General features: G+C 41.7%; 1 protein-coding gene across 1 annotated transcript; it reads left to right on the plus strand.

The window, feature by feature from the left end:
• The first annotated feature begins 502 nt into the window (after positions 1-502).
• Positions 503-26,534, plus strand: LOC124854557 (sodium-independent sulfate anion transporter-like). The gene is made up of 13 exons (XM_047342294.1): positions 503-599; positions 1,445-1,530; positions 1,698-1,742; positions 21,960-22,131; positions 22,243-22,421; positions 22,538-22,610; positions 23,330-23,441; positions 23,614-23,669; positions 24,309-24,449; positions 24,528-24,655; positions 26,005-26,104; positions 26,196-26,329; positions 26,424-26,534. Exons 1-13 carry the CDS (start codon positions 503-505, stop codon positions 26,532-26,534), a joined length of 1,434 nt encoding a protein of 477 aa, XP_047198250.1.
• The last annotated feature ends 509 nt before the right edge of the window (positions 26,535-27,043 follow it).

A 27,043-nucleotide genomic window follows, 5' to 3' on the forward strand; every position in this document is an offset into this window, starting at 1 on the left:
TTATCCTAATCTTTACCTAACCACAAGTCACATCTTCCGACTAACCTTAAACTTCTAGTTTTTAGGTGAATTCCAGTATTTTTCAACCTGATCCCTGTGTTTATAACCGTGTGTGTAAATGAATGGAACAGTAGATCGTTTCTGCTGGCAGCCAGGACATGGCAGCAGTGGCTACGATGCAATTTTATGGGGCAACTGTAACAGTCCAGGAAATATGCACTAAAGGTGTTTTTCTTCCCCAATAAAAGGCTCAAATTATTATTCAGGGTCTTTGTTAAGAGTGTGGCAACATTACACATGTCTCACTTAACAGGAATTCTCACTCTCAAGCCTCATGAGACTTAAGTTGTTGCAGGAAGATGGAGGTGGAAACATGAGTGAGAGTAAGAGAGTTGGAGAGAGGAGTTTGGATTTTGCTATGAAAGGAACTATTGTGGCTTTTTCTGATTTAGACAATGTCAATGACGCTGATGGTCATCCACACTTGTTTGAGTCAGCGTATATGGACAAAGATGAGAAAGAGAGAGGCAACCAGCAGAGGAGGGACAATGAGCTGCTGCACGGCTGCAGAACTTTGGAAACTGGTGGTGTTCCTGTGGGTACTGTGACCCCATGCCCACAGAGGAAGAAGGCCTATGGTGTAAATAGTGGGACCTGTTGATGCCAAATATTGGTGGTCTTGATGTGTCCACAGAAGGTGTTTCAAACACTATAAAATGCTGTGTGACCACGTCACAGGATTTCCCCCCTCTGATCAACAGAGCTGTGCTGGAGACATTCCCATATGTGCCCAAAATAAACTGGAGGAGACAGCCAAGGCCAGAATTTGAGAATTTGAGAATTTTATTGGTGAAAAAAACAACTTTTGGTGGGTATTTCATGGACTGTCACAGTTGCCCCATAAGATGTAGCTACTGTGTTGAAGCTGCCAGCAGAGATTATCCCCTGGACCCATTCCAAACGTTTGTGTAAGTACCATTCATTTACACACCCACATTTCTAAACATATGGCCCAGATTGAAAAAACAGACTTGAATCCTCTTTGAAGAAGAGTTGTGATAGAAATGTAATGTACAAACTGTCAGTGGTTTAGGGAGTGAACTGCAGTAAAACAGGATATTAGTTTGTGTGAAAGCCACTTCCTACCACCACATCTATGACTTCCTGTGCTGAGCCCATCAGCTGTAACCACAGTATTTCTGTGAAATCTGTGGATCCGAAACATTCCTGCATGATTTGTCCGAGATCATGACTCTGTAAATACTTAATTGCCTTTTGTATTTATTTATAATTTCATTTGATAGGGAGAGTGCTCATTGATCAACAGAGAAATCTATTTAAATGAGCCAGAGTTAGCATTACATGCTAATTTTCATCTGTTGTCCCAAACCAGTTCTTAAACAGGAACCTGAAATACAATAACATGACTTATTGTCGTCTGCAGGTTTTCTCTTAGACTTCATCTCTTTCCCTGTAATAAAAGGCTTCACTTGTGCTGCTGCAGAAACCATTGGCCTTGGCCAAGTCAAGGTGAGTGTTAGACACACACACACACACACACACACACACACACACACACACACACACACACACACACACACACACACACACACACACACACACACACACACACACACACACACGCACACACACACACACACTTGTCATTAAAATTATGTTGCTGTTGTTTCTGTTAGAATATTCTGGGGCTGCAGGGCGTTCCCCACCAGTTCTACCTGGAGGTTTACTACACCTTCTCCAAGATCCCAGAGGCCAGGATCGGAGACTTGGTCCTGGGTCTGCTGTGCCTGGGTCTGCTTATTTTGGTGCAGGATTTTGGAGGAGGGCTCGCTGTGATTCCCCTCATGGGTCTATTGGAGAGCATCGCTATTGCCAAAGCTTTTGGTAAGTGGTATTATAAGTCGTGTTTTCAGTGTGGATCCAATGATTTAGGGGAAACACAGGTTGAAAATCTGTGGTTGAAAGGTTGAAATCTGCTTTTTTTTTTTGTTTTGCATGATTGAAACTAAGTTTTGAATTGTTGCATAATGTTTTGATTGGCTGGAAATATTTACACGAGGATACGAGTTTTCCTTCTTCAGAGCTGCAGCACTCTTTTTCAGTGTTTCCCACTCTGAATTACCTGGTACTCAACGTGCAGCCTTTCAAAACTAAAGTTTCAGAACCAACATACATGCACCACACTTCAGAGCAGCATTGACAGGGTTTCAAACCTGGAAAACAAACTGAGAATGCTGCAGTTTAAACAGGTTTGTGGTTTTTAAATGATTCCACAGAATCAGCAAACCTTGATGTAGGTCGGGTGTTCCACAACTTTGGTGCTATCTCAAAAGGCACAAGAGATAGTCATTTTCTAATAAGACATCTTCACTGGATATAAGTACAGTTACAAAATGATTGTGTAGGCTCCTGAAGCACTGGATCTGCCTTTGACCCCTTTGGCCGACTCCTGGGCCAAACACGAAGGACCGCGTACTCAGCTGAGGTTTCTGACCTGCTACTGTTTTTCAATGAATGAAATGTGATTTTACTCTTCCCAGCGCCCATACATTGATTTGCATGTGGCTACAATATCAACACTGGCCAACACATAATGACTGATGCTTTTCTTAAATTGGTCAAATCTTTCTTCGCAGCAGCTGCTCAAGATTCACTCAGCCCCTCCTGTCTTCTGTCTACCTCTCTCTCTCTCTCGCTCGCTTGGTCGTGCCGACACACACACCAACATTGTCATCAGACACACTGTAAACTCAGACTGGGTAAAAACAACATCATTTGGTCTTTGTTAGCACAAATGACATGCGTGATTTTTTGCATTTAAAACAGTGTAAGTGAGATCTGATCAATACCAGGTTTGAACTGGACTTAAGGCAGGAACAGGTCTGAACTGGGCCTTTAACCAACAAGAGCTCCAAACAAACTTCTACACAGTAAAATCAATCATTTTCCTGCTGTGATTATTTATAACACACCACACAGTCTCACATCATCTACTTCTCAGACTTCATCATGTAACAAAACCTGAGTTAATGAGGTTTAAACTTCATTCTTCAACGCTGTGGGAAAAAAAGTCACTGCATCCACTGTGTTGGTTAATGGAAGGTTTGGAAGTGTAATGATATTTGTCATGAGAGGACAGTAAATGCTTTTGGATTTTTATATTATAGAGTATCTCAGCCACATTATACACACCCACGCTCTGAAAGGTGAGGTTTTGTGTATCAGACACTTCACATCACCTCCTCTCTTTCCTGTCATTTACCCACTCTTCTCTCTCCCCTTATTGTCTCCCTCAGCGTCTCCTCCACGCTCAGTGGTCCTGGACTGCCATCACGTCAGCATCATAGATTACACGGTGGTCAACGAGCTCAGGGACGTGCTGAGACAGTTCAAACAACGAGACGTGCAACTGATCTTTTCCAGATTACAGGTGAGATTATTACTTTGGGCCAGAATTCAGATTTTACAACAACCACAACAAACTAGATGTAGAGTTATTGTGTCTTTCTCACACACTCCCTCAGCCCTCTGTTCTGGAGGTTCTCTTAGCGGCTGATCTGGAGGGCCTCAGGTACACGGACAGTGTACCTCCATTTACTGGCAGTCAGTTATCCAGTGGCCAGAGATGTCCCCCTTTTTCCCGTCATAAGAACATGTTGCACTTCCTTGCACTTCGAACCTGCAAACCCTGACACTGGATATGATTGTGCATCTTCAAGATTTCAACACTAAGTTACCTGTGCTCAGAAACATGGGACCAGACGTCTTATAATATGTTTCAAAGAGTTTTATGTGTCGGAAATCTGTATTTTTTACGAACGGAGCACTCCCTCAGAGAGCTGCCAGAGACCAAATCTGAATTTACAGAATCCCAATTTATCAATTCATAAATTTACAATGATTGAATTACATTACAAACCCATATCACTGTACTTTTTCAAGGATTGTTAGTGAATAAAAAGTGTATATTTTATGTGTTTGAGTGTCTTTATTTGCAACAATGTTTGAGTCATAGTGAAGCTGCACAATCGTACATTTACCATCCATCCTTACATCATCTCAGCTGTTTATCCTTTGAGGGTTGCATCGAGGTTGAAGCCAAAGAGAAAACCGACACAGACACAAGGAGAACATTCAAACCCCACAAAGAAAGTTGAAGACACATGTATATCAAAATGGAATTAGATTGTCAGAAAGTTTAGGGGAAGTATCCTGGACAGAACAAATGCAATAACTCAGGGGAACATCTGGAATAGTTGATTACTTCAAGCACCATGTAAAGGCCCCTTCAGTCATCATCAGGCGACATCGCTAAAACAACTAGAATGTCACTCAGTCGAATTCATACCTTCACCAATGCCAACAGTCCGATTTGTTTCATTTAAATTCACTAGATCTTTTCATGGATCTACACAGAACTACACACACTCATAATTATCAGTCTCCTAAACTTCTCAGATTTTTTTACCAAGATATTTGAATTATTCTCTGAGAAATCAGTGAAAATTTGGAAAAACGTCCTTTTCCTGGATCAGCATCGAAATGCAATGGTTTCCTCCCTGACCCATACCGTAGTCTGTTTCGTAGTTTGTGTGTAATCTTGCCAACTGACAAACAAATGCCGATTTAAAACCAAACCTCCTAACACTACCATGTGCCAGTCCCATAAAGAAACGTGAACAAAATCAGAACATGAACCCAAATCCAAAGCGATGATCTGTGATCTATACTTTCAGTTTTGATTATTTGTCTTATCAGAATGAAGAGCAACCTCCCTCGTGGGGTGTGGTTTGCTGATTCAGTCTTTTAAATCAATTCTTAAAACCTATTTTTACAGACTTTCTATGTTTTACTGCTTAATTTTCTATTTATTTGCTTTCATGTTATGTCGTCTTCTTCTTTTTATTTTACATTTTTCCGTAATTACAGCTTCTTCATGATGCTGTCTTCTAATTGCTTTTATTTATTTGTTGCTGTTATCAGTGTCACTCTAAGCACGTTGTGATCCCTGTTTTTAAAGGCGCTTTGTAAATATAGTTGTTTATAATATTATTCTAATAGCTGTAGAAAGACTTTCTCAGTAAGGTGACTAAAAGTTGTATTAGTGTAGGAATGATGTCAAACTCCTTTTACTAATCCCTGTTTGTGAAGGTTCCTATATTAATGAAGTTATTAAGATGATTAATCTGAGAGCTGTGCAAACCCTTTCTCAGTATGTTGTCACTCAAAGTTGTATTTACGTAGCAATGATGTTTAACTCTTTTGTGAATAGCATCTAACCCTCAAGGGGGTGTTTGAAGTGCTTTGTCGCTCACTTTCAGTAACACTGAGAACACACTTACCAACAAGTGGTATGAAAACATTTTTAGCACATTCTTCTTCCAGTGAAGCACCTCACGCTGAGTCAAGCCTTTACCTTGTAGTAATAATACTTAAAAGAGGAAGTGAGTTTTGAAATAGTACACTAGACAATCAATACAAGCAGCAGCACAGTGAGTCCAGTAAATGGTGATAAGACTTGGTGTGTCCATATAATAAAAACAATAAATCCTTTTGAGAAATTGGGAAATGTCATCCGCTGTTATTTGATCTTTACATTGCACTCCTCGCTTCAAAGAGATCTGTTCATTCATTTAAAAAACCATTTCAACCAGTGACATCCATTGTCAGTTTTATCATGCATATGACCCATTACATTTCTGTGTGGATCCAGATCAGGGATTTCTTTCACTGTCTTTAACATTGTGAATTTGGGCATTTTAAAATATTTTCCATAATTTCTCACAGATTCATGGATCTTGATGAAAAAGATCAGACATGTTCTGGGGACTGCTTTGTACGAGAGTGCAAAATTAGGTGCAGGTCCAAATATAAATCTGGATGTTGTGAACTTATTTTTTATACAGGGACAGTTTGGCCTTGGTGGAGGTATGCGCTCTACTGAGTGCCCTTCTAGTTTGTTTGTTTGTTTGTTTGTTGTCAGCAGAATTACAAAAAAACTACTGGACGGATTATCACGAAACTTGGTGGAAGGATGGGACATGGGTCAAGCAAGAATCCATCCGCACACTATCTTTAACATTTTTGACAATTTCCCAGGGAATAACATAACAATAACACCTGACCAGACATATTAAGAGAACTGATATCTATGAGTGTGCGTAATTTGGTTCAGCTCGACTGAATTCAAGGGGACTGTTTGGCCTTGGTGGATGTATGTGCTTGTCGTGGAAATTTATCTCGAGATTTGAAATAATGAGTTTCTCAGACCGGAGTTGTCTTAGAGGTTTAATTATTAGCTCTGCAGAGGGTTACACAGTCAGCAACATGGCTCAGAGTGCAACAACGAGAAAGTTAAAAAGGAAGGTTTCAATACAATGTGATGAACAGGAAACAAGACAGAAAGCTGACAGGAAACGTCTGCTGTTTGGCATCACTGATACAGAAAGAGGAATCAAACCCAGCACACAGATGCACAGATAAAGATCAACAGGAGGTGGAATAACCAAGTAAGGGCACGAACTTTGAGGTTGGATCAGCTAAGTGCACAGAAAACAGTCAAAACAGTAGTAAGACATTGATCAGTGGAATTTTCCATTACATGCTCTAATGATCACCATTCTAGTTGAAATATATGTCCACCTAACAATTTCCAGAAACTGACGCAAATGGTATTTGTTCCGTCAAACTGACTGTAAAAGCCTGAACATGAAAACAGTGAGATGCTGTTAAATGATGTGGGACCTTGGACCTTTAATGAATATGTTCATCCACTACAACAGTCTGTCCCAGTTGTTGACGGAAGGAGGTTAATACCATGGAATGTGCAAACCTGTCAAAACCAAAAGGTCTCCAGTACTGTATGTTGACCTGCGAATGATTGAAGAACCATAAAATATATTGACTAAGGGCTTTTGCCTGTGTGTCGGTTATGTTTGAATTTTATCCTTTTGTCCTATTTTGATTAATAAGTAACTTTTTTGGTGTCATATCAAACCAGCGTTATCAATGACCTGCTTATTTGTTTCACAAATTATCTCTTCCTGTTGTCCTCTGCACACAGAGACAGGCCTATAAATGATCATGCTCTCACTCACTAGGCAAATTTCACAAAGAGTTTTTTCACCTCTGCTGGATTTCCACTCACTCTCTCCAAGGTGAGTACAAGCACTGGCAAAGTAGAGTCATGATCATATGTGAACATATGATTTTCATACATCTCTTTTGTGTTTGTATTGGAAAAATAACTAAGTGTGGTTGAAACCTATTTTGTAGTTGAAAAGTAAGCCTTTGCATACCTGTTTGAGACTTTTATGGCCTGAACTGTTTGTGACCAGAAACCTATATAACATGTCTAAATACCTTTATGACATGAAACCTTTATGACCTTTTTATAACTTATGTACTCTCCAAAGAACTGAATTTATATCTGCTCTATCTCCAAAGGAAACATATGTAAATCTGATTTCTGTGTTTTGATTCCTTTCTCAAACTGTGCCTACAGAACCAGTCTGAACTGGCTCAGGCAAACAGCCTTAGTTCTCCTATATAAGATCCTTGCATTTGACTGTCCTGCATCTTCACTTTGAGATCCCTGTGACTCTCTGTGTTGATCTTTTCTGCAGAAAGCCCCTATTAAAATACACAAAGACAAATTTGGTGTTCCAGCCTCTTGTAATTCCAGATTTCCATCACATGTTTTTCAGCAAGTTTGTGTCGTGGATGTGGTCCATGATGGAGATGCCTGGGGGTTTGCTCTTGCTCCTAATTTTGCAGTTTTTTACAGGGAACACTTCAGGTAAGTCAATCGGACTTTCTGTCATCACGAGTTAAATTTCATCTCACCCAATTACAAAGTAAATTTTGGTGAACAATTAAAATTAGCAGAATGTGTTCACAGACCACACCTCACAAGTATGATTTTGTTTATTTTACATTTTCTCTGTGATCAAGTTTTTAATCTGTCCTTAAATAACTTTAAATCAGCCTCCCAGCTCCGTCTGTGCTTCTGGTTCTGACGTATCTGGACATTGTATATTTAGAGTTGCCAACTGTTTAATCAATCAATCAAAATGTATTTCTATAGCCCATATTCACAAATAACAATTTGCCTCTTAAGGCTTAGCAAGGTGTGACACCCTCTGTCTTTAACCTTTGACAAGAGTGAGGGAAAACTACCAAATAAATAAGCCTATTAGCGGGGGGGGGACTTAGAAGCCTCAGAGAGAGCTGAAAGTGACATTCATGAGAAAAGACAGAGTCTAACTGTCTGTTCAAGTCCACAGAGTGAAGGAATAGAAGCTTAGGACTTATTAAAAATGTATCACATAAAAAGATAGCATTAATTGCTTATTCCCTATAACCCTATTACTCTTTCAGGGTGTGAAGAATACCTACCACATTCAGTTTAAACGATGTCCTTTCAAATTTTATTGATTTCTAAACTCATTTTAACGTGAGAATTATCAACCGTACAGATCCACTGATGTTAATATACATCACTTTTCTGTTTAACTGCACTCATAGAAAAGTAAAAAATAAACATCCTTTTCGTAATCTGTGTGGCATGGCCTATTTTTTATTTTATTACAAAAAAGAAAACAAAAACAGCATATCAATGTTCTGCCTGTTGACTGTTGAACAAGGAAATGTCTTCATTGTTCTGCCTGTTGGCTGTTGAACAAGGAAATCTGTTCAATGTTCTGAACACTGAACACATTTCCTTGTTCCTTGAACACAGTGTTCTTTCCTTGTTCTTTCATATGAGAATGAAAGAACAATGAAATGTTTTGGACCATCTGAAGTGGTACATAGCTGTTAATATTGAGGTGATATAATAAATAGTCAATGTTGATTTTCAATCATGAATACTGACGTCTGTAAATAGACACTTAAATACATATCCCATATTATAAAACTCATTCTTGCCAAAAGTGCCTTTTGAGTACTTAAAGCTTTATGTACTAATTTCTAGAATCAGTTCTATCTTGGTTTTCATGGTTTCATTTGGAGAAGCGAATAAACTTTTACAAGAGCATGGATCAAACTGTCTTCATACTTTTCACAGGGACACTTGTCTCCAGCTGTGATTCATGTCACGATGAATCCATATGCCTGGAGTCACGGGAAAGAGGAGACACGTTCAGTGGCCCGGTCCTCTCTTGTGTCTGTAAAGATGGCTTTGTAGGCGATGGTCTCACCTGCTACGACACAAAACTCTGCAGTGACTCTTCGTGCTGTAACCAAGGTTATCACAGGTCACCAGACAGCGGCTGTGTAGATACATTATACACACCCACGCTCTGAAAGGTGAGGTTTTGTGTATTAGACACTTCACATCACCTCCTCTCTTTCCTGTCATTTACCCACTCTTCTCTCTCCCCTTATTGTCTCCCTCAGCGTCTCCTCCGCGCTCAGTGGTCCTGGACTGCCATCACGTCAGCATCATAGATTACACGGTGATCAGCGAGCTCAGGGACGTGCTGAGACAGTTCAAACAACGAGACGTGCAACTGATCTTTTCCAGATTACAGGTGAGATTATTATTTTTGGTCAGAATTCAGTTTTTATAACAACCACAACAAACTAGATGTAGAGTTATTGTGTCTTTCTCACACACTCCCTCAGCCCTCTGTTCTGGAGGTTCTCTTAGCGGCTGATCTGGAGGGCCTCAGGTACACGGAGAGTGTGGAGGCGGCGCTGCTGCGAGTGGAGCCAGGACGCCTCCTGGATGACTGACACGGAAACTGTCCAATCACAGTCAGGGGTGAACATGTTTGCTGGTGGACAGTTGCAGTGTTGCACCAATACTGATTTGGGAACTTTCTGATATGTGATCATGTCAAAAAGTGACAAACTACCTCCATTTACTGGCAGTCAGTTATCCAGTGGCCAGAGATGTCCTCCTTTTTCCCGTCATAAGAACATGTTGCACTTCCTTGCACTTTGTACCTGCAAACCCTGACTCTGGATATGATTGTGCAATCTTCAAGATTTTAACACTAAGTTACCTGTGCTCAGAAACATGGGACCAGACGTCTTATAATATGTTTCAAAGAGTTTTATGCGTCGGAAATCTGTATTTTTTACTAACAGAGCACTCCCTCAGAGAGCTGCCAGAGACCAAATCTGACTTTACAGAATCCCAATTTATCAATTCATAGATTTACTCATGACGAAGACAATGATTGAATTACACACACTCATAATTATCAGTCCCCTAAACTTCTCTGATTTTTTCACCAAGATATTTGAATAATTCTCTGTGAAATCATTGAAAATTTGGAAAAACGTCTTTTTCCTGGATCAGCATCAAAATGCAATGGTTTCCTCCCTGACCCATACCGTAGTCTGTTTCGTAGTTTTTGTGTAATCTTGCCAACTGACAAACAAATGCTGATTTAAAACCAAACCTATCAGTACCATGTGCCAGTCCCATAAAGAAACGCGAAAAAAATCTGAACATGAACCCAAGTCCAAAGTCGGTTATGTTTGAATTTTATCCTTTTGTCCTATTTTGATTAATAAGAAACTCTGTTGTTGTCATATCAAAACAGCGTTATCAATGACCTGCTTATTTGTTTCGCAAATGATCTCTTCCTGTTGTCCTCTGCCAACAAGACAGGCCTATAAATGCTCGTGCTCTCGCTCACTGGGCAAATTTCACAAAGAGGTTTTTCAGCATCTGCTGGATTTCCACTCACTCTCTCCAAGGTGAGTACAAACACTGGCAAAGTAGAGTCATGATCATAATGTGGACATATGATTTTCATACATCTCTTTTGTGTTTTTCAGCAAGTTTGTGTCGTGGATGTGGTCCATGATGGAGTGTCCTGGGGTTCTGCTCTTGCTCCTTATTTTGCAGTTTTTTACAGGGAACACTTCAGGTAAGTCAATCTGACTTTCTGTCATCTCGAGTTAAATTTCATCTCACCCGATTACACAGTAAATTTTGGTGAACAATTAAAATTAGCAGAATGTGTTCACAGACCACACCTCACAAGTATGACTTTGTTTACTTTACATTTTCTCTGTGATCAAGTTTTTAATCTGTCCTTAAATAACTTTAAATCAGCCTCCCAGCTCCGTCTGTGCTTCTGGTTCTGACGTATCTGGACATTGTATATTTAGAGTTGCCAACTGTTTAATCAATCAATCAAAGTGTATTTCTATAGCCCATATTCACAAATAACAATTTGCCTCTTAAGGCTTAGCAAGGTGTGACACCCTCTGTCTTTAACCTTTGACAAGAGTGAGGGAAAACTACCAAATAAATATCCCTATTAGCAGGGGGGGACGTAGAAGCCTCAGAGAGAGCTGAATGTGACATTAATGAGAAAAGACAGAGTCTAACTGTCTGTTCAAGTCCACAGAGTGAAGGAATAGAAGCTTAGGACTTGTTGTGCAATAATGCATTAAACGTGATACCATAAAATGGTGTGCCTTTCGGCATTCAATAAATTTGGTTATCAAAATAAAATATTGAACATTAATATTAAAAATATGAATATTAAATAATAACTTTAATTGATTAAAGTTACCTCGGGGCACCACCCTTCAAAGAAAGGGAAAAGATAGCCAATTTATTGATTAAGTCTCATAAAAGTACTAACTTCAAATTTGGAACTCTGATTAACAATTCAATTAATAACTATAACCAAAATTACCATATAGATAGTTAGCTAAGTTGAACGATATAGAGTTCTTGACAGAGGTTGGCAAAATTCACTTATGGAACATAATTGAAAAAACATTTGTGAAAGAAAAACATTTATTATGAAGGTAATAAAGTATAAAAACACAAATTACTAACGGTGTACTTACTAAACAAAGATGTGTCTGTGAGTATACGTGTGTGTGACTGTGTCCCTGTGTGTCTGTGTAAGTGAGCGTGCTTCCAAAATGGCGGCTGGCCACTCCAAAGCTAATGCCCTCGAGTTCTGTGAAGTCGTCTTGCTGGTTTTGTGGCTCCTGCCTTTGTGGTTCTGATGTGCGGTACAGCGGTTTTGCTGTTCGTTTTCAGACAGGACCTCGTGTTGCTGCCTGAAGGTTGGTAGAGCTTGGATTGGGAGGAGGTTTCCTTGTTGAGATGAGCTGCAAGCTGCACCTCTCCTCCATTGAGGGTTTCATGGAAAGATGGACTGGACACCCTTCTCCTCTCGAGGGGTGCATGGAAAGAGCAAGAAGAGGGGGAAACCTGGCCTTATATTGGCCCGGTGACCTCACAGGTCATGGGGCCCAGAGTGACCAATAGTAGTTGAAACTTGTGTCCCCGGTCGGTTTTCACACCTCTGTGTGACGTTGAGGCACCCTGGGAGACGGAGTTCTCCAGAACAAAGGACATGCGGCCTTAGGCTTTTGACTACACATGTAGGCCGAACTGTAGTTCACAAATACCAGGTCCCAACGTTGCTTATTCCTCTTATATTGAACAAGGAAATGTCTTCAATGTTCTGAACACTGAACACATTTCCTTGTTCCCTGAACACAGTGTTGTTGCATGTGTTTCTAGTAGCTACTTTACCAGTGAGGCTGGTCAACTCTGACAACCGCTGCTCTGGCAGAGTGGAGATCTACCATGCTGGACAGTGGGGGACAGTGTGTGACGATTCCTGGGACCTGAACGATGCCAATGTGGTGTGCAGACAGCTGGGCTGTGGCAGGGCCCGTTCAGCACCACAACGTGCACGTTTTGGACAGGGCAGTGGACCCATCTGGTTGGACGATGTCGCTTGCTCCGGCAGCGAATCAAAGCTGGCCGTGTGCCGGCACCGAGGGATTGGATCTCACAACTGTCGTCACAGTGAGGATGCTGGTGTCATCTGTGAAGGTAAATGCTTATTTGTAGATTCAAAGCCCATGAAGTTTCCCTGTCAGATAACATAGGATAACACTGTAGAACAGAAATATGGAATATGTGCTTCACGCTGATATCACTGGAGTTTTTATAGAAATCCAATTGAAGTCTCTCTTTCATCTGTGTCTCTAATCAACAGTATTTTGTTGCATGTGTTTCTAGTAGCTACTTTACCAGTGAGGCTGGTCAACTCTGACAACCGCTGCTCTGGCAGAGTGGAGATATACCATGCTGGACAGTGGGGGACAGTGTGTGACGATTCCTGGGACCTGAACGATGCCAATGTGGTGTGCAGACAGCTGGGCTGTGGCAGGGCCCGTTCAGCCCCACAACGTGCACGTTTTGGACAGGGCAGTGGACCCATCTGGTTGGACGATGTCGCTTGCTTCGGCAGCGAATCAAAGCTGGCCGAAGGCGGCACCGAGGGATTGGATCTCACAACTGTCGTCACAGTGAGGATGCTGGTGTCATCTGTGAAGGTAAATGCTTATTTGTAGATTCAAAGCCCATGAAGTTTCCCTGTCAGATAACATAGGATAACACTGTAGAACAGAAATATGGAATATGTGCTTCACGCTGATATCACTGGAGTTTTTATAGAAATCCTATTGAAGTCTCTCTTTCATCTGTGTCTCTAATCAACAGTATTTTGTTGCATGTGTTTCTAGTAGCTACTTTATCAGTGAGGCTGGTCAACTCTGACAACCGCTGCTCTGGCAGAGTGGAGATATACCATGCTGGACAGTGGGGGACAGTGTGTGACGATTCCTGGGACCTGAACGATGCCAATGTGGTGTGCAGACAGCTGGGCTGTGGCAGGGCTCGTTCAGCACTGCAACATGCTGCTTTTGGACAGGGCAGTGGACCCATCTGGTTGGACGATGTCGCTTGCTCCGGCAGCGAATCAAAGCTGGCTGAGTGCCGGCACCGAGGGATTGGATCTCACAACTGTCGTCACAGTGAGGATGCTGGTGTCATCTGTGAAGGTAAATGCTTATTTGTAGATTTAAAGCCAATGAAGTTTCCCTGTCAGATAACATAGGATAACACTGTAGAACAGAAATATGGAATATGTGCTTCACGCTGATATCACTGGAGTTTTTATAGAAATCCTATTGAAGTCTCTCTTTCATCTGTGTCTCTAATCAACAGTATTTTGTTGCATGTGTTTCTAGTAGCTACTTTACCAGTGAGGCTGGTCAACTCTGACAACCGCTGCTCTGGCAGAGTGGAGGTCTACCATGCTGGACAGTGGGGGACAGTGTGTGACGATTCCTGGGACCTGAACGATGCCAATGTGGTGTGCAGACAGCTGGGCTGTGGCAGGGCTCGTTCAGCACCACAACGTGCAAGTTTTGGACAGGGCAGTGGACCCATCTGGTTGGACGATGTCGCTTGCTCCGGCAGCGAATCAAAGCTGACCGAGTGCCGGCACAGAGGGATTGGATCTCACAACTGTCGTCACAGTGAGGATGCTGGTGTCGTCTGTGAAGGTAAATGCTTATTTGCAGATTTAAAGCCAATGAAGTTTCCCTGTCAGATAACATAGGATAACACTGTAGAACAGAAATATGGAATATGTGCTTCACGCTGATATCACTGGAGTTTTTATAGAAATCCGATTGAAGTCTCTCTTTCATCTGTGTCTCTAATCAACAGTATTTTGTTGCATGTGTTTCTCGTAGCTGCTTCACCAGTGAGGCTGGTCAACTCTGACAACCGCTGCTCTGGCAGAGTGGAGATCTACCATGCTGGACAGTGGGGGACAGTGTGTGACGATTCCTGGGACCTGAACGATGCCAATGTGGTGTGCAGACAGCTGGGCTGTGGCAGGGCCCGTTCAGCACTGCAAAATGCTGCTTTTGGACAGGGCAGTGGACCCATCTGGTTGGACGACGTCATTTGTTCAGGAAGGGAACCATCGATAACAGACTGCAGACATCCAGGGTTCGGGGTCCACAACTGTAGACATAATGAAGATGCAAGTGTAGTCTGTGACAGTAAGTGTTTATATATATTTAAAGTTGGGTCCAGTTGTTATTGCTCACATTTAACTGGAAAATTGCCTCATTGATACATTTCAACATATATTGTTATTTTATGGCACAACACGTCAAATGTGCATTAAATGTTTATGTCAAGAAAGTAAAATAGAGTTTTGTGCCTCAGGATAACATCATCAATTATATCTTTAACTAGAGTGACACTCAGTAGAGCACAAACTGTACCTCCATTTACAGTCAATCCCACACATATTTGTCTAATTCTAATGGTGGAAATATAAAAGAAAAAAAGGAAGTGGTCTGATAACCTAAATTATTTATCTGTCGTACAAAACATAGTTACAGAAAGTGGAAAAAGATCCTGAATCCAACTCTTAATCTGTATCCAAAACAAAATTCAAATGGTTCTTCCAGGCCCACGCCCCAGCTCTCCACCAAGATTGGTGCAAATCAGTTCAGTAGTTTTTTGCATAATCCTGCTGACGAACACACCAACAAACTAGAACATCACTCAGTGGCGCACATACCACCACCAAGGACCAACAGTCCCCTTAAATTAATTGGAGCTGCATCAAATTTCACACATTCATAGATATCAGTTCCCTTAATGTGCCAGATTGGATTTCATCAAGGTCAATGAATTGTTTCCTGGGTAAATGGTCAAAATGTTGAAAAACGCCCTATTTCGCAAAGTTAAAGAAAGTAAAAAATAAAAACTGGATGTGACCCCTGATCTGAATCTGCACCAAAATACAAATGTTTCTTCCCTGACCCATATCACATTCTTCCACCAAGTTTTGTGGAAATCTGTTTGGTAGTTTTTGAGTAATCTTGCTTACAAACAAACATATAAACAGGTGTGAAAACATAACGTCTTGGTCAGAGATAATAAAAAAGATGTTTTCCTTTTCCTTTTTTATCCCCTCGACAGACACCAGGAGGAATGTGGCTATCAGACCAGTCCTGCCGTAAGTACCTTTTTATTGAATACGACAATCACTCACTTTTTACAGTTGTAAAATGGTCAAGACGCACCTGGTGAAAATTGGTCTAGTCTATGCTACTTTTAACCAATCATGTCAGCGTAAGCATGCATTGCTGTTTGCCACAGTGGCTTTATACCTCCAGGACACATCAATGTCACCTGTGTAGGATTTTAGGTCATCATAATCAGGGCGGCTGTGGCTGAGGGGTAGAGCGGTTGTCCTCCAACCTGAAGGTCGGCAGTTCGATCCCCAGTCTTCCCCATCTGCATGCCGAAGTGTCCTTGGGCAAGATGCTGAACCCTGAATTGCCCCTCATAGAACAACAAAGTGCTGCTAATAGATGCACTGTATGAATGTGTGTGTGAATGGGTGAATGTAAAACTGTACTGTAAAGCGCTTTGAGTGGTCATCAAGACTAGAAAAGCGCTATATAAATACAAAACCATTTACCATAATAACAAGGCTTATATTTTTGACAGCACTGCAGGTGGCCTCTCAGGCTTAGGTAGCAGAGCTAGAGCCTCCATGTCTCTGTTCCGCACCGCCACCTTCACTCAGCCTTATCCATCTGGCTTGATCACGCTCCCTGTGGGCTCACCTCTGCATGTGGGCGTCTCTGTATTAGTCAGAGACCCAAGCTTTGTTGTTGTCCTGGAGAACTGCTACGCCTCGAACTCATCAAACCCCAATGATACTGCACGATACTTTTTCATCCAGAACAAGTAAGTGTCCCTCTTCATCATTATGCTTTGTGGTTTATATTGGAAATGGGGGGAAAAGACTGTGTATAAGGTGATGTATAATGGCCCTCATGACATGCTCCATCCTCACTTCCAGGTGCCCCACTGACCGACAAGTGGCAGTGATTGAGAGCGGCTCATCCCGACAGGCTCGTTTCTCCGCCCTGTTTCTCCTGATCCACGGTGAATACAGTGACATTTACCTCCACTGCAGCCTCAGCCTGTGTGACCAGAGGAGCTCCCGCTGTGCCCCAGTACGTCACACGTTTCACATTATCATTAGCATTATCAATCAATAGTCACTGCAGCTTTACACTGGTTTTGATTGGATCTGTTATTCCCCCTCCTTTTCATAGTCTTGCAGAAGAAGGACATCTCGCTCTGTTTCCAGCTCTGCTCCTATGAACCCCCTCACCATTGGACCAATCACTTGTGAGTATGATTAACTATGTGCTCTCAGGATTGATGTGTCAACACAATGATCAATACAGAATGAATCACCATGTTTTTACTCTTTCTTCTTTATCTTCAGGGAACAAGTCACCTGAGTGAGACTATTTTGTGTTTGAATTTCTTTATTCATAAATCGATAATAAAAAAACATATGTTACATTGCATAATTGAATCGTAACACACATTGGTTTTCCTGATTTGTACTAGCTGTGTAATGAGCTGTGAAATGATTGAAGAAAATAAAAATCAAGGTCAGAGTGCTTTTCTTCTTCTCTGTGTTTATTTTCATATATATTTTAAATAAATGCAGATTCATATCCACTCATCAAGCACATTATAAATATACATCCATACATACTGAGGCAGGCAATAACACTGGTTAAAGGGAATGTGCAAAAGCAAGTGTGCATATAATCTGTTGTACAAAGACACAATGTCAGTAGAGCAAGTTGTCCTTTGTTTATGTGGGGAGGGGAAGACAGTGGCAGTGTTTGGAGGTGTTAATCAGTTTTATGGCCTGAGGGTAAAATGTGTCTTGGAGTCTTGGAGTCCTGCATTTCAGACTGGTGTGAGGAGGTGATGCTGAGTGGGGTCTTTGGTTGTGTTGTTGGCTCTTCTGAAGACTCTCTGCTGGTAGATGTACTGCAGAGATGAAGGCCTGATCCTGTGATGTGTGAATAAATGTGATACAACCTTTTCTGCTCATAACAAAAGTAAATCCAGATTACATGATTGATATTAGTGATCCTGATGTGGTCATCTCCCAACCAAATATTGAGGTTTCACTCACCCCTGCCTTCCTTTGTTCTATTCTGGTGGTATGAGTGCCTCAGATATGACCTCCAGAGGATGTCAGGAGAATTTCGTACCGACTTTTTCCTGAGTTTGCCTTATACACATGCACAATGCAGAAGAAGATTCTCCACTCAGATGCATTCATAACATCACAGAAATCTCTGGAGCATTCAGGTGAGGGGTGGTGCAGCAGGCGGAGGCAGGACCTAATGTATTAATTTCATTGCGGGGATCAAGTGTTTTTGTTTACAGCACATCGACACAGGTATTGGCCCTCTTGACATCTTTGTTGCCACTTCTACGTGTATGCCACTGCTTTTTCATCGTGATATATTTGTTTTCTTTTTTTGTTTTAATTTATGCATCTGTTGCATGTTAGAAACATCATCAACACACCCACTCGCTCGTTGTGAATCCTGCGGAGGATCTGTTTTCTCACATTCGCTCATTGGGACATTCTACAGACTTTTAACTTGGGGGGCTGAGAAACTTTCACTCGGACATTTGAATATCTGGAGGATCTCTTGAGATCAGTAGATCTGAAAGCGGTTTAACAACACACTGATTTATGGAAGAGTTCATCCTGAATTCCCCCTCACATTTAACACTTTTTATTTAAAGGTTTAGTGAATAAAATTTAGGTGAAAGGGATCCATTGGCAGAAATTGATTATAGAAAAATCCTAGTAATGTTTTTACAGTCGTCCAAACTGGACAAACACATTTTGAGTTTTTATGACAACTGAAGGCAGCCACAGGTTCTCTCTCATGATGGAAGGGGAGGGTGAGATGAGGGGTATTCAGCTGCAACATGAAACTTCACCACTAGATGTCACTAAATTGTAAACACTAAACCTTTAACATGCTCCTGAGCTGGTGTGGGCTAAAATAAAAAAGTTGCTGACTGCTCTGGTTGAAGGTCACAGTTTAGCTTCCTGCTCTGATCTCTATGAAACTCATGGTGATGGCCAATGTGTGCAGGGGCGCGGCTTTTAGATCCACTTTTTGATTGACAGGCTGAGAGTCCAATAGCATGGCTTGCTAGCACAGAGGGGGCGGGGCGGTGCGGGATATAGAGTTCTAGACAGCGTAGATGTAGCAGGTATTAAAACTAATATTGCATTCCACCAAAAATCCCTCAGTTTTTGTTAATTATTGCTGTTTATTGTATTGGGTGTTTTACATGGGTTTGGCGCCCTCTATTGGTCACTGGCAGACATTGTGTTTATTCTCCCAGCTCTCGCCAGAATGCACTGGAGCTGGTCGAGAGCGGTATGTATTTTGTACAGCGTGACACTAATCTGTAAATTTCTAAGCTGAAGGTATATGTAAGTGTTTAGAATGATTCATTTGCTTGTAATATTATCATAGCAGCCGAGCCGTTTCATTTTTTTAATGGTTCATTTTCATTTGTGAGTTAGTTCAGAGTGTTTTAGTGAGCTAGCAAACGTGTTATGTTTCTGTGCGTGTGCGTTGGCCTTCGCCATTTTGTGTCCTGAAGTATGCCTGTTGAACCGTATATTTTTTTATGTTAGGCATGTACTGAAGACGAATGACCAACGCTGTTCCTTTCTTCTGCTAAAACACTGAACAGGTGTGTTTTGTTGCATAGGAACTTGTTGTTGTAAATAGAAAATGTGAATCTTTTCATGATGTGTGACTGTGGTATGAGTGAATGTGATACATTCAAAGACAATTGTAAATCATAGTTGTGTTAATTATTTTTATAAATCCTTAAGTATTTTTGCATTTATTATTTCTTATATAGGCCTTTTTATTTTTATTAGGCAAGATTTGTAAATGTACTGAGAATGCACTGGAGCTGGCCGAGAGCGGCATGTACTGAAGACGAATGACCAACGCTGTTTCTTTTCTTTTGCTAAAACACTGAACAGAGCACATTCAGCAGCAATAAAAGTCCTGTGCCGAAAATCAAGTCCCGGTCTTCTACTTCACAAACTGACACACAACGCAGAGTATTCAGCACAAAGGATAGAACGGTTACATAGAGGTTGGCAAAATTCACTTATGCAACATTAATGAAAAAACATTTGTGAAAGAAGAACATTTATATGAAGGTAATAAAGTATAAAAACACAAATTACTAACGGTGTACTTACTAAACAAAGATGTGTCTGTGTGTCTGTGTGAGTGAGCGTGTTTCCAAAATGGCAGCTGGCCACTCCAAAGATAATGCCCCCTTTGGAATGTTTACGACATGTAGCGGGGATCAGAGAGATGGATGCTGAGATATGCATGTGTCTGTGTTGGGGCCAAATTAGAGAAAGTTACTAGATGCATGCAAGGAAAGACTGAAGAGCATAACTAACATTAACTTTCAAATAACTTGTAACCAAAATATCACAGCAACACAAATCAAACTTATAAACATCACAAGGAATCGAATAAACAGTCTTTGCTTAGCCTAGTATAATTATTAAGCCCAGTTGTGTTACCCGTCCATGGAAAGGGAAAAAAAGGGTTGACGTACTGTTCGAAGTCCAGTCGTTTTGCTGGTTGTGGTTCTTGCCTTTGTGGTTCTGTTGTGCGGTACAGCGGTTTTGCTGTTCGTTTTCAGACAGGACCTCGTGTTGCTGCCTGAAGGTTGGTAGAGCTTGGATTGGGAGGAGGTTTCCTTGTTGAGATGAGCTGCAAGCTGCACCTCTCCTCCATTGAGGGTTTCGTGGAAAGAGGAATCGGAAAGAGGCTGGACACCCTTCTCCTTTCGAGGGTGGCGTAGAAAGAGAATCGAGGAAGAGCGGTGTGCTCCTCTCGGAGAGGTGCATAGAAATACATATTGGCTTGGTGACCTCATAGGTCATGGGGCCTAGAGTGACCAATAGTAGTTGAAACTTGTGCCCCCGGTCGGTTTTCACACCTCTGTGTGACGTTGAGGCACCCTGGAAGACGGAGTTTTGGAGGCTCTAGTTTTCTCCAGAACAAAGGACATGCGGCCTTAGGCTTTTGACTACACATGTAGGCCGAACTGTGGTTCACAAATACCATGTCCCAACACCGGGTTTTCGGTCCCTATGAGGTTTACTGGTGCCGGTCAGTGTTTATACTGGGAAAAGTCCTGAAGAGCTCACAAAAATCTTTTTTGGGACTTTCCATTGACTTACATTGTTTGTAGAAAGCCGACCCAAAACCTGATAGCTAACCTTAACCATGAACAATTCATGCCTTATCCTAATCTTTACCTAACCACAAGTCACATCTTACGACTAACCCTAAAGTTCTAGTTTTTAGGTGAATTCCAGTATTTTTCAACCTGATCCCTGTGTTTATAACTGTGTGTGTGTAAATGAATGGAACAGTAGATCGTATCTGCTGGCAGCCAGGACATGGCAGCAGTGGCTACGATGCAATTTTATGGGGCAACTTTAACAGTCCAGGAAATATGCACTAAAGGTGTTTTTCTTCCCCAATAAAAGGCTCAAATTATTATCCAGGGTCTTTGTTAAGAGTGTGGCAACATTATACATGTCTCACTTAACAGGAATTCTCACTCTCAAGCCTCATGAGACTTAAGTTGTTGCAGGCAGATGGAGGTGGAAACATGAGTGAGAGTAAGAGAGTTGGAGAGAGGAGTTTGGATTTTGCTATGAAAGGAACTATTGTGGCCTTTTCTGATTTAGACAATGTCAATGACGCTGATGGTCATCCACACTTGTTTGAGTCAGCGTATATGGACGAAGACGAGAAAGAGAGAGGCAACCAGCAGAGGAGGGACAATGAGCTGTTGCACGGCTGCGGAACTTTGGAAACTGGTGGTGTTCCTGTGGGTACTGTGACCCCATGCCCACAGAGGAAGAAGGCCTATGGTGTAGATAGTGGGACCTGTTGATGCCAAATATTGGTGGTCTTGATGTGTCCACAGAAGGTGTTTCAAACACTATAAAATGCTGTGTGACCACGTCATAGGATTTCCCCCCTCTGATTAACAGAGCTGTGCTGGAGACATTCCCATATGTGCCCAAAATAAACTGGAGGAGACAGCCAAGGCCAGAATTTGAGAATTTGAGAAGTTTATTGATGAAAAAAACAACTTTTGGTGGGTATTTCATGGACTGTCACAGTTGTCCCATAAGATGTAGCTACTGGAGGTTTACTACACCTTCTCCAAGATCCCAGAGGCCAGGATCGGAGACGTGGTCCTGGGTCTGCTGTGTCTCACACTGCTGGTCATGTTGATGTTCATGAAGACGGGTTTGGGCTCTGACGATGCGCCCCGCTATCCCAGACTCTCCAGGAAACTAGTGTGGGCTGTTGCTACAAGTGAGGGCCTGCATGAGTGTGTTTGTGTGATGTATCACTTTTACAGAGGATAACATATTAATCAGTCCACTTTGCCTTCTGTTTGTCCTCCTTCTTATCGGTCTCGCTCAGTGCGTAACGCTCTGGTGGTCGTGGCTGCCTCCATCATAGTGTTTTCGTGGGATGCATACGGTTATCACGTGTTCACAATCACTGGGAAAACCTTCCAGGGGCTCCCGCCATTCAGGCCCCCACCCACCTCAGACACTACAGCCAACGGCACCGTCGTCTCCTTTGGAGAGATCGTAGAGGTAAACAGCATGTGACAGTACCAGGATTGAGTCAGTGAAGTTATTTTTTCAACTTCCAAGTTTTCAAGAAATACAGCTGAGCAGCCATTTTTTTCTCTATGTTTATTTTGGTGCAGGATTTTGGAGGAGGGCTCTCTGTGATTCCCCTCATGGGTCTGTTGGAGAGCATCGCTATTGCCAAAGCTTTTGGTAAGTGGTATTATAAGTCGTGTTTTCAGTGTGGATCCAATGATTTACAGGAAACACAGGTTGAAAATCTGTGGTTGAAAGGTTGAAATCTGCTTTTTTTTTGTTGTTTTGCATGATTGAAACTAAGTTTTGAATCCTTGCATAATCCTTGGTTGGAAATAATTATACGAGGATACGAGTTTTCCTTCTTCAGAGCTGCAGCACTCTTTTTCAGTGTTTCCCACTCTGAATTACCTGGTACACAACGTGCAGCCTTTCAAAACGAAAGTTTCAGAACCAACATACATGCACCACACTTCAGAGCAGCATTGACAGAGAATGCTGCAGTTTAAAAGAACGAATACTTAAAATACAAAATACTGTTTGAAGAGATTTGAATTTCTTTTTCAAAACATTATGTTAGACTTTACTCTGACGATTTAAATACCTTTTATTAGATTTCAAGCTTTTACATTTTTTTCTTTTCAGTTTTGGAATATGAACAACAAATTTATCCAATAATGATTCAGGAGAATTGCTGAACGTCAGCGGGTTAGCATTTAGCATTGTAGCATGCTGCATATTTTTCCGCTCTTTCAACATGACAAAATGAATCAAAATGAAATGAATTATTATCACAGCACTTTTCTACACCTTGTCCACGCACTAGAATTCAGGCAGCTGAAGAACGAGTGTTTGATCAAACTGTCGGCTGATTTGAGCTTCCTGTTTGTCCTCAGCCAGTCAGAACGACTACAGGATTGATGCCAACCAGGAGCTGCTGGCAATTGGTGTGACCAACATCATGGGCTCCTTTGTGTCAGCGTACCCTGTCACCGGCAGCTTTGGGAGGTGTGTGTGTATGAGAATGTGTGTGTGAGTTTGTGTGTTTATGTGTTTGTGTGTGTGTGTGTGTGTGTGTGTGTGTGTGTGTGTGTGTGTGTGTGTGTGCGTGTGAGAGAAAGAAAGAGAGAGAGAGCGCTATCACGTATATACAGTGTCATATTTTTCTCTTCACCTCCAGGACAGCAGTGAACTCCCAGACTGGTGTGTGTTCTCCTGCTGGAGGGATCATCATCAGTGAGTCAACACTCACTTAAACTCTCTTCCACCCTCTTGTGGTTGTCTGTGATATCACATTGGTCTATCTCTCTGTCCACCTGTCTGTCCATGGGCAGAAATGATCAACATAGTAACATTCAAACTGTACAAAAGATACAATCACAGAACTTCACAGGCTGTGGTCTGACCTGTGAGTACTAAGCCGTCATGTACTACTCCACTAATGACTACTGAGTTACTTATGGACTCCTCCTCACTTCTCTGTCTCCTCCGTTAATTGTTGTCATGAAGGAGATTAAAGAAAACATCAGGCCCTGGCTTTAGTAGAGAAACATTAAACAGAGACAGCCCAGCATGTGAACACAGAGAGTTAATCTAGCCTTAACCTTGTCTTGCTTTACTTTTACATTTTTGCTTTTCTGGGTCCATTAAACATCACATAGTTCCTGATGTCTTAACTAGGTTTTCTCTCTCAACACCAACCTCTTCTTGCCACAAAGACAATGCCCATTCCTTCCATTATAAATCATTATCATTAAAGCAATCTATTTTACGGAATGTATTTATGTGAGTTCTTTTTCTTGAGTTTGTGTGTTTATTAAGATTGAAAATGAGAAATTCCTGTAAATGTGACCTTCCCTCTGTGGTGTTTTGCAGGTGTGATCGTGTTGCTCTCTCTGGCGTTCCTCATGCCGGCCTTCTACTACATCCCCAAAGCTTCTCTGGCTGCTGTGATCATCTGTGCGGTTGCTCCCATGGTGGATTACCATGTCGTGCTTAAGATGTGGAGGATACGCAGTAGGTGTTACCTCAATTTTGTGCCTCCGTGGATCTGTCTGTTTATTTGAAGTCTGGGTGCTCGTGTGACCTCCACAGAGCTGGACCTGCTGCCTTTTGTCGTGACATTCCTGTTGAGCTTCTGGCAGGTGCAGTACGGTATTATCGGAGGTGTGGCTGTATCTGGAGTCCTGCTGCTGTACAACACGGCCAGACCCCAAATAAAGGTACAGTAATATTCTTTACAGGAACGTGTGTGAGTGAGTGCATGACACTTCTACTGTGAAACACATGAATCCTTTCAAAGGCAGCACACTAATTTGCTCACTGTTTTCTGTAAAGTCAGTAACAAAGCACTTTTCACATACAAGAGTTATTATGTGCTTTGCAGGGCCCAAAAAGTAAAAAACTGTTACACCGTACAAAAAGTGAAAACAGAAGACAAACACACACAATACAAAACATCAATATAGTGTCCAGTAAAGTACATTTAGAGACAGATCTGGTAAACTTAAGTGACCTGAACGCCTTTTTAAACAGGTTTGTGGTTTTTAAATGATTCCACAGAATCAGCAAACCTTGATGTAGGTCGGGTGTTCCACAACTTTGGTGCTATCTCAAAAGGCACAAGAGATAGTAATTTTCTAATAAGACATCTTCACTGGATATAAGTACAGTTAACAAAATGATTGTGTAGGCTCCTGAAGCACTGGATCTGCCTTTGACCCCTTTGGCCGACTCCTGGGCCAAACATGAAGGACTGCGTACTCAGCTGAGGTTTCTGACCTGCTACTGAAATGTGATTTTACATTGATTTGTTTGTGGCCACAATATCAACACTGGCCAACACATAATGACTGATGCTTTTCTTAAATTGGTCAAATCTTTCTTCGCAGCAGCTGCTCAAGATTCACTCAGCCCCTCCTGTCTTCTGTCTACCTCTCTCTCTCTCTCTCGCTCACTTGGTCGTGGCGACACACACACCAACATTGTCATCAGACACACTGTAAACTCAGACTGGGTAAAAACAACATCATTTGGTCTTTGTTAGCACAAATGACATGCGTGATTTTTTGCATTTAAAGCAGTGAAGTGAGATCTGATCAATACCAGGTTTGAACTGGACTTAAGGCAGGAACAGGTCTGAACTGGGCCTTTAACCAACAAGAGCTCCAAACAAACTTCTACACAGTAAAATCAATCATTTTCCTGCTGTGATTATTTATAACACACCACACAGTCTCACATCATCTACTTCTCAGACTTCATCATGTAACAAAACCTGAGTTAATGAGGTTTAAACTTCATTCTTCAACGCTGTGGGAAAAAATCACTGCATCCACTGTGTTGGTTAATGGAAGGTTTGGAAGTGTAATGATATTTGTCATGAGAGGACAGTAAATGCTGAGAAGATTTTTATATTACGTTTTATTCCAAGGTTGGTATTTTTTTTTTTTATATCTATGGTAATGTGAGTTATTTTCCAAATTACCAATCAAGACTGATTAAATGCAATATTGCATTTACCAAGCTTCAATCCATGTTTGTGCTAACAGTGTGTGTGTATTGCGTGCAGGTGTCTGATCACGGTGCACTAGTGATGGAGTTGAGCAGTGGACTAAGTTTTCCAGCCACAGAGTATCTCAGCCACATTATACACACCCACGCTCTGAAAGGTGAGGTTTTGTGTATCAGGCACTTCCACATCACCTCCTCTCTTTCCTGTCATTTACCCACTCTTCTCTCTCCCCTTATTGTCTCCCTCAGCGTCTCCTCCGCGCTCAGTGGTCCTGGACTGCCATCACGTCAGCATCATAGATTACACGGTGATCAGCGAGCTCAGGGACGTGCTGAGACAGTTCAAACAACGAGACGTGCAACTGATCTTTTCCAGATTACAGGTGAGATTATTACTTTGGGCCAGAATTCAGTTTTCATAACAACCACAACAAACTAGATGTAGAGTTATTGTGTCTTTCTCACACACTCCCTCAGCCCTCTGTTCTGGAGGTTCTCTTAGCGGCTGATCTGGAGGGCCTCAGGTACACGGAGAGTGTGGAGGCGGCGGTGCTGCGAGTGGAGCCAGGACGCCTCCTGGATGACTGACACGGAAACTGTCCAATCACAGTCAGGGGTGAACATGTTTGTTGGTGGACAGTTGCAGTGTTTCACCAATACTGATTTGGGAACTTTCTGATATGTGATCATGTCAAAAAGTGACAAACTACCTCCATTTACTGGCAGTCAGTTATCCAGTGGCCAGAGATGTCCCCCTTTTTCCCGTCATAAGAACCTGTTGCACTTCCTTGCACTTTGTACCTGCAAACCCTGACACTGGAGAAGATTGTGCAATCTTCAAGATTTCAACACTAAGTTACCTGTGCTCAGAAACATGGGACCAGACTTTTTATAATATGTTTCAAAGAGTTTTATGCGTCGGAAATCTGTATTTTTTACTAACAGAGCACTCCCTCTGAGAGCTGCCAGAGACCAAATCTGAATTTACAGAATCCCAATTTATCAATTCATAGATTTACAATGATTGAATTACATTACAAACCCATATGACTGTACTTTTTCGAGGATTGTTAGTAAATAAAAAGTGAATATTTTAT

This window comes from Hippoglossus stenolepis, chromosome 2 (genome assembly GCF_022539355.2).
Source record: "Hippoglossus stenolepis isolate QCI-W04-F060 chromosome 2, HSTE1.2, whole genome shotgun sequence".
Taxonomy (NCBI): Eukaryota; Metazoa; Chordata; class Actinopteri; order Pleuronectiformes; family Pleuronectidae; genus Hippoglossus; species Hippoglossus stenolepis.

Bases quoted from the DNA above. Each gene is read 5' to 3' on its own strand.
- LOC124854557 (XM_047342294.1), top strand. From the start codon at position 503: ATGGACAAAGATGAGAAAGAGAGAGGCAACCAGCAGAGGAGGGACAAT. The intron at 1,531-1,697 runs GTGAGTGTTAGA...TGTTTCTGTTAG, and splicing joins TTGGCCTTGGCCAAGTCAAG to AATATTCTGGGGCTGCAGGG. The intron at 1,743-21,959 runs GTTTACTACACC...TAGCTACTGGAG, and splicing joins CCCACCAGTTCTACCTGGAG to GTTTACTACACCTTCTCCAA.